The following is an 8,828-nucleotide window of genomic DNA, read 5'->3' as shown; positions in this document are numbered from 1 at the left end:
TAATATATATATATATATATATATATATATATATATATACACCTTGCTACGTGTACTGCGTTAGGCTAACCGAGTCATTTGTACTTATATACTGTTGCTCTTTTGTTAGTTTTGACTTCTTTTATTGTCCTCTTTTGTAAGTCGCTTTGGATAAAAGCATCTGCTAAATTACTAAATGTAAATGTAGATCCATGCATTCGTTCTTAAACGGACAGCCTAATAAACTGTTGCCATCTGTTACATCAATGTATAAATCAACCAATCACTTTTGTATCTTTATTATGTGTCATTTTATATGTAATTCCTACAATGAAGACTATAGAGCGTTTTATTTTTACATTTGGTTATTCCATTTCTGTAGTATTTCTTAAAACATGTTAAATAAACCTAGGCCACTGTACCTGAGAAACTTATTTAATTTGTATTTTTTTCTATTTTGTTTGTCCTATTGTTTATTTATTTTTATTTTTATTGTATTTATTTATTTACTTACCAATACATGGAGTTAAGCACTCAAAAATTAAAAATGGTCAAGCAATCAACTTTACAATTTTTTGTCTACTTTTTGGAACATTTGTGAATCTTGTGTAATTTAACATCTCTGAGTGAGTTTTACAGTATGCTAATTTATTCAAATGAATTGTCCTCTAGTGACTGAATGTCCCGTCCCTGCAAAGAGAAAACGAAGATCTGAGAGTCTCCTGCAGATCACTAGTACACTGGGTGAGAAGCTGGACTTTACTCCAATTTTACTCTTACAATTCAAATCAGATTACCATTCAAATTACTCTTACCATTCAAACCTTTTTTTTTTTTTTTTTGCTGTGTTAAAGCTCCTGTGTCTCTTTTTAAGTCACTGTTCACGTTTTAGGGAATTGTATCTTTTCCGCCAGTAATTCTCACCACATTCTCCTACTTCCCTCATTGTCTTCTCAGCTGGTCAATACTCTGGTGAACTGAAGCAGTGCTGTTTTGATGGAATGCGGAATAATAAACTAGGCTACACATGTGAACGAAGAGCCACGTACATCGTCGATGGGGCAGAGTGTGTCAAGGCCTTCCTGGACTGCTGCAACAAAATGAAAACCAGCAAGAACTTGAAGACCGAAGAGGAGGAGATGATTCTGGCTCGGAGTAAATATATTGTCAAAATATCTTAATTATATCACATGGTAGAATAGCAGGACGACGACACCCAGACCACTGAACTCAGTCCATCAGGGAGCTGCTTTTGCAGTTTGTTTTTTATGTCCATTATGGGACAGTAGCCGTTGTTCTATTCCATAGGTGGCATGTGTTTTACATTTTAAGATGCTGTCTGATGAAGAGATTCCAGAGGTTCTATTTCACTATGTTGCTTATACAGCACTGGGTGAACAGGGTTGAAGACTCAAGTCGCATGACTTGGACTTGAGTCCCAAATTTGATGATTTGTGACTCGACACAATTGAAGAAGATTTGTGACTTGACTTAGACTTTGACAACAACGACTCATGACTTGACTTGAGCCCGCTGACATGGAAATACTTTATACCCTCTAAAACCAAAGTTCAGAGTATAGTTGTTCCCAGCAGTAGAGCTGCTTTGGCTGGCACAGAGCCATAATTACTAAAGTAGTAACTGTGGTTATAGTAAAAGTAGATAGGCTAGTCATTGGATAATGAAGATGAATACAATTTTTTATTATGAATATAAATTTGATTGATGACATAGCTGTGCAGTTGAAATGTTATATATTTTATTTTTTTCTCAGTTGTAGCGATCTCTGTGGCTGATATTTGACTCAACTTAGTGTGTGTCCTCAGAAAATCCTGTTGTCTATGTGTATCATTTTTGGACTTTGCATTGATTCAGCTGATGACCAAATCGTGGCCAAAATCGCACAGTGTGCCACGATTTGGTCATCTGAGACACATTTTGAAAATCCTAAAAGATTCCTATAATCCTAGTCTAAAATCTGTAGTCTTTGATCGTTAGTTTGACATGTTCACCGACAGCCGGTTAATGGCCGTTGCGATCAAATTTTACCTCCAACGAACTTCTGGCAGTGTCAGAAGATTTGGCGCACAGTCCTGCAGTGTGACTTCTCCTACGACGAACGTCAATCTGGCTTTGTTTCTCAAGACAAGCCATGATCAGAATTAATGCTAGAGATTTCTTCCAACCGCATAAACTCCGGCGCTTTCGTCCTCCGCTCACGGAATTCAAATTATACTTTGCCTTTATTATGATAAACACCAGTTGCGCTGCTGTTTTCATGTGGGTGTGTAGTGCTGCTTACTCTATTCTTCTTAAATACACCGGTATTGCCGCCATTCATATACTTTTAATGATAGCCAACATTACAGCCCCGCGTGCAATGCAGCTCGCAGTCACTGAACGTGTATAGGTTGATAATGTAGAACTCCGGACAAGTTTTCTTGCGCGCACCCGTTTTTAACGCGTCTTGACTGTCGTACAGTCTGACATTAATGACAACTGAGATCCCACAGTGTGACATGATCATCATGTTCTTACAGTCTGACAAGTACAATCCTAAAGGACTTTTAAAAAATCGCACAGTGTGAGCCCGGCTTTAGTCAACTCAGATTTCAAGTTTTAACTCAGAGTTGGTTGAACCTCCTTATTGAAACAGGGCCCAGGTGTGTTTAATTAGGGTTTAATCTAAACTCTGCAGGGCTCCGGCCCTCCAGGAATTGAGTTTGACACCCCTGCACTAAAAGGTCAATTCTCTCACATTTTTTATTTTTTTAAATTTTTTATTTTATAACAGGCGAAGATGATGATGAAATGTATTATACAGACTCTGAAGAGATCGTGTCACGTACACAGTTCCCTGAGAGTTGGTTTTGGGATGAGTTTGAGCTATGTGACACATGGTGAGTAGGAGACTTTTAGACATGAGTTGCGTTGAGTTCCATTCACACCCCTAGTGACTCGCAGCAAATGAACAGCATTATTTGGCTTATTTCTTGTTTCAATAGCTGACATCAGATCAGTTATTATTTGCAGCAGAAATTAATTTAAATGTGAATGGAAGAGGCTGTCAACCAAAACATGACTGAAGCATTTGAAATAAAATAATTATTTACAATTGAAATAAAATAATAAATTTAATTAAATAATTATTTAATTGGCTGACCTAAGAAAATACGCCAAATTAGGTGAATTTAACACTTAAAAAACTGTCACTTAAAAAATCAAGTTCACTTTACTTTCATAAATTTAAAAGTTTGATTAACTTTAAATTTGTCATGTTGAAAATACTTCATATTCTAAGTATATTACAACTTAACTGAGTCAATGTAAAATAATAACTCAAAAAGGTTTTTTTTTTTTTTACAGTACAGACAAAGAAAAAGTGATGTACCTGAAAGACTCTATCACTACCTGGCAGATCTTGGCTGTCAGTCTGTCACCAACACTTGGTAAGGAGAAGCTGCAAACCCAGAATACATGCTCTGAAAAACATCATCATCATCATCATGCCAAACTCCGTTCCTTCATCAGTCCAAAAGATGCTGAATTACTAGTAAATGCTTTAATCACATCTCGCCTTGATTACTGCAACGCTCTTTTTTCTGGATTACCAGTACGCTCCATCTCTCAATTGCGATATATTCAAAATTCTGCAGCGAGAATGCTAACTTACACTAAACGGTCTGCACATATCACTCCTATTCTATTCAACCTCCACTGGCTACCTGTGTCCTCTCGTATCATTTATAAAATTCTTCTGCTTACCTTTAAGTCACTCCATGGTCTTGCACCTACCTATCTCTCTGACCTGCTTTCTCCATATATTCCCTCTCGTCCACTTCGATCATCTGGAGTTGAACTTTGTGTTCCGAGATTTCGCCTATTATCTATGGGAGGTAGATCTTTCTCTGCTATGGCTCCCAAACTTTGGAACACATTGCCCCTGGCTCTCCGGACAATAACCACACTCCACGAATTTAAGTCTAAACTCAAAACCTATATGTTCCACCAATATTACCTGTTATAATGTCATGTTAATGTTACCTGGTATAATATTTTTTTTCCTCTCTATAATACTGTATTATTACTGTGGTATGCAACTGCAACCACATGTTCTGGACTTGGAAAATGTCTTGTCCATGTATGTAGGAATGTATTTGCTTCTGTCATTGTGCAGTGTCCTTGAGCTTGGGAAATTAAACTTATTATTATTATCATCCAGGAGCTGCTGCTTTAAATCCTTCTGTGTGTCTGTGTTCTTCCTCAAAGGCATCTGTGTGGCAGAACCTGAGGAGATGGTCGTTTTTAAGAGCTTTTTCATTGACCTAAAGATACCTTACTCAGCTGTGCGTGGTGAACAACTGGAAATCAAGGCCATTATTCACAACTTCACCCCAATGAATCTGAAGAAGGTAGATCTGATTTAATATTAAAAAAATGCATTCAGAAATGTTAGTATACATTACAACCATTTGCATCATAGTAACCATTAATGCTTGAGTCAAATAATTTGCTAATGACAACATATATGGATTCTGATTATGACTAAAACTGAAGAAAAGTGTAGTCTATTGTCCAGTGCTAAAATACAAATATCCTCCTTCATTGCGCATTTCATATTCAAATCAAATGCTTTTTACTTGGGAGGAAGTTTCCTCTGGATATTGAAGCAGTTTGAGTCTCATTCTCCTGTTGTATCCAGGTGCGTGTGGAGTTCATGGAGACAGAAGATGTTTGCAGCTCTGCCAGTAAGAAAGGCAAATACAGAACAACAGTATCTGTTGACAAAGGCTCCAGCATAGCTGTTTCATATGTGATTATTCCCATGACGCTGGGAAATCATGATATTGAGGTGAAAGCTGCAGCATTTGATTTCTCTGATGGAGTGAGAAAGCCGCTGAAGGTGGTGGTACGTCTGATGGGAATCAGTGATTGTCACTTGTGGCATTTGTTTTATTTGATTTGGTTATTTGTTAATGTAATGATCAACAGATGTTTGTCATAGTTTAAATAGATAAACTAGAGCATCATGGGTAGTTAACAGTCTCTCTCTCTCTTTCAGTCTGAGGGTGTGCTGATTTCATTACAAAGAGAAAATGTGGAGCTCAATCCTGCTAAGAATGGTGAGATTTACTGTGAAGCACACAATAACATCACTCTGTTACACTTCCACTATACAACATTACACACATTATACTTTCAGCAAATTATGCATTATTGCTCACTTGTGCATTGTTGCTGTACAAAATGTGATCAGCTTATGACTCATGACTCTTTCTTCATCTTCATGTTCTTCTTAATTTCTCGATCAGAGGAAAAACCTATACTTCTTAAAGCTGACATACCAGCTGATCGGCTTCCAGACACACCTGCTAACACATTCATCTCAATTACTGGTAAGGAAAATACATGTGTATTTCTTTAAAGTTGTATACATGTTTTGTTTAACAGTCCACAATCATCTCACAATCATCTCATCTGTCTATTCCTCTATGTCCACAACCATTTTTGTAGTACTTGTACAATGCCTATACTACAGTACTTAGTGTTGGGGGATGGTTTGTAATAATTGCAGTCACTTTTATTTACACGTTTTTTTACATTAACGTGTGTTTTCATTGAGTGGGTCACAATCAGATAGCACTTGATCACATTAAAACAGATTTAAGTGAACACAGGACACATTGTGATCACCGAAACCATATTCAGAGATGAATAAACCACATTCAGCGAAATATACAAATGTATTCTGAACTTTCATTTGATGCATTCAGCATAGAAAGCCTCAAATTGTGGCAGTCCCGTCCAGTGTAGACGCAGTGTTAAAAGTCTGAAATACACTATCCGACTTTTAAAATCTGAACAGATTCTTAAACACAAGGCGTCATACACTTGCCGACTTAGTTAATGGTTACAGACAAAAACTGGGCATCATAGACTAAATCAGTGGTTTCCTACCAGGGTATTTATACATGTTGAGGTCAAATATGAATGCAAAAAATAAAATGCTCCAACAAGGTCTAAAAAAATTGGACTTATTTACTTTTCGCACAATCAGTCGTGCGCCTGTTCTTGGCTCATTTTGAGGCAGACTTGTGAATTCACTGAATTGACTCACTCTGACTGGATAATTTGAATCAATGAGTTGTTTACTTGAGAACAGCTGCAATCCACTCAATACAATTCATGAATGAATCATTCAGTGAAGTGAATTGACGTGACATGTGGCCAACGTGTATCCTCTGCTAGTCTAAAAAAATTGGACTTATTTACTTTTCGCACAATCAGTCGTGCGCCTGTTCTTGGCTCATTTTGAGGCAGACTTGTGAATTCACTGAATTGACTCACTCTGACTGGATAATTTGAATCAGTGAGTTGTTTACTTGAGAACAGCTGCAATCCACTCAATACAATTCATGAATGAATCATTCAGTGAAGTGAATTGACGTAACATGTGGCCAACGTGTATCCTCTGCTAGGATACTCATCTATGAAATGCCAAACCTGACAAAATGAGAAATAAATACACATATAAATAAATATACAAAGAAATGTAAAAAAGCAAAAATAAACAAATACATAAATATAGAAATATACAAAAAAGAAAAAAATATATATTTTATTTCCTTATTTATGTGTATTTTTTTCCACATTTTTTATTTTATTTATTTATACATTTATTTACTTCCACATTTCTGTATTTATTTACATATTTATTTATTTCCACATTTATTTATTTATTCTTGTATTTATTTCTACAATTATTTATTTTCAAATTTCTTTATTTCTACATTTCTTTGTCCGTAGGGTAATGTGTAGGGCGTTCTATACCTCAGGAATAGTAATCGAGCCAGACTAGGTGAGTTGTAAGCTTTGAGGCCACAGTGACACCTTCTGGTCTCAAACCAAATACAAGAAAGCCTACATGAAGCTCCTGTTGATAGTGGGATGAATGACTTAGATGGGCAATATGGCTAAAATCTTAAATCACGGGTTAAGCCATTTAATATCACCCTAACTGTAGGTATACTACAGAACCCTTAAAGGGACATGTTGGTGAGAAAAAATACGATGTGGGAGGAAAAAATCTTTTTCAAATCTCTTGCGTTCCCCCGAGAAACATTGCGTTCGCTTGCAAATATATTTGCGTTCTCTCGCAAAACCTGTTGAGTTCGGACAAACACTTCCTGTTTACTTTACAGGTTGCTGTGGTCCATACAGCTCCATACATTCACAGTGGAGCGGTTCATAGAGTTTTATTTTGAACTTGGACTCAAGTATAAGGAAATACAGTCGGTAGTTCAAGGCACGGTTTTGGGACATTCTGAAACGCTTAATGTGGCTTCATGTACTAAAACAGTGACAGTGGAGGACCAAATCCAGTAAAGCATACTATTAACAGACAAGCAGAATATGAGCCAGAATATGAACGTAATGTGCTAAATTGCATGCTCCCCCATAGAAAGATGCTTAATTAATACTAAGACAGTGGTATAAAAAGGCAGAATTTGGTAGGCTATACAGTTTAGTAATACGGGAAAGCAGACGAGCCCAGAATATGAAGAGAAAGTGCTAATTTGCACGTTAAGCGTTTTCCTCCCATAGAAGCCATTCTAAAGAAAACACTTAATGTGGCTTAATGAAGACGGTGATGAAAAAGACCAAATAGGCTATGCTACAGAAATTATAATATATATATATATATATATATAGGCTACTGTGAACATGCAGGCAGATGAGCCCAGAATATGAGCTGAACTACACGTTAAACGTTTTCTCCCCCATAGAAAAGCCACGTTAAGAGTTTTCTTTATAATGTTTTTTTTTTTCTACGGGGAAGAAAACATGTGAAACTTTGCGCATTGGGTTCATATTCTGGGCTCATCTGCTTTCCTGTGTGTAATATATTTTTTTAATAAACTGTATACCACATTTGGTCTTTTTATATCACCATCTTTGTCCATTAGCCTTTTTAGTGTTTTCTCCATTCGTCCATAACTGTTTTCTATGGGGAGAAAAAGCTTAACGTGCATTAGCGTTTTGCATTCATATTCTCGGCTATTGTGCTTGTCTGTAAATAGTATTTTACTAATAGTAAAATTATTATTAAGGTTATTAATATTAATAGTGTTAGTAGTATTAATAGTAATTATTAATACTGAATTTGGTCCTCCAATGTCACCGTTTTACACATTAAGCACTGTAGCAACAGTGGAGTCATTCAGATTCCTGGGCACCATGTGAACCACCATCTCTCAGGACTTGAAGTGAGACATTCACATTGACTTCATTGTGAAAAAGGCACAGCAGAGGTTGTATTTCCTTCGTCAACTGAGGAAGTTCAACCTGGCACAGGAGCTTCTGAAACAGTTCTACTCCGCCATCATTGAATCCGTCCTTTGCACTTCTATAACTGTCTGGTTCAGCTCAGCTACCAAATCTGACCTCAGAAGACTTCAGCGGATAGTCCGGACTGCTGGGCGAATTATTTGTGACAAAACGTCCCCACTCTCCAAGAACTGCACTCAGAGTGAGCAAAAGAGCTGGCAAAATCACTCTGGACCCCTCACACCCAGCACACTTCATCTTTGAACTGTTGCCGTCTGGCCGGCGCTACAGAACACTGAGCACCAGAACGACCAGACATAGGAGAAGTTTCTTCCCTCAGGCCATCTACCTCATGAACAGTTAAATGTTCTCTGTGCAATAAAACATGTGAAATACCCAACTATCTATCCTTATATTTATTACATGTATGTTATTGATTTAATATATCTTACATCTATCCACATTCCCTTGCATAATTAGTCTATAGCACATCTGTACATACAATATACTGTTTAATGTCT

The 8,828-nt window shown here is 36.9% G+C and overlaps 1 protein-coding gene across 1 annotated transcript in view; it reads left to right on the top strand.

Moving 5' to 3' along the window:
* The window catches only part of LOC107703742 (complement C3-like), a 52,990-nt gene that overhangs the window by 16,834 nt on the left and 27,328 nt on the right, over positions 1-8,828 (top strand). The window contains exons 10-17 of the mRNA XM_016506464.1: positions 652-723; positions 937-1,134; positions 2,774-2,879; positions 3,346-3,428; positions 4,249-4,391; positions 4,682-4,888; positions 5,042-5,102; positions 5,292-5,375. Coding sequence (XP_016361950.1) covers positions 652-723; positions 937-1,134; positions 2,774-2,879; positions 3,346-3,428; positions 4,249-4,391; positions 4,682-4,888; positions 5,042-5,102; positions 5,292-5,375 — 954 coding nt within the window. The remainder of the gene's footprint in view (positions 1-651; positions 724-936; positions 1,135-2,773; positions 2,880-3,345; positions 3,429-4,248; positions 4,392-4,681; positions 4,889-5,041; positions 5,103-5,291; positions 5,376-8,828) is intronic.

This window comes from Sinocyclocheilus anshuiensis, unplaced genomic scaffold, assembly GCF_001515605.1.
Source record: "Sinocyclocheilus anshuiensis isolate Anshui unplaced genomic scaffold, SAMN03320099.WGS_v1.1 scaffold274, whole genome shotgun sequence".
Taxonomy (NCBI): Eukaryota; Metazoa; Chordata; class Actinopteri; order Cypriniformes; family Cyprinidae; genus Sinocyclocheilus; species Sinocyclocheilus anshuiensis.
The sequence above is the reverse complement of the archived record's forward strand: the minus strand, read 5'-3'. Positions and strand labels throughout refer to the sequence as shown.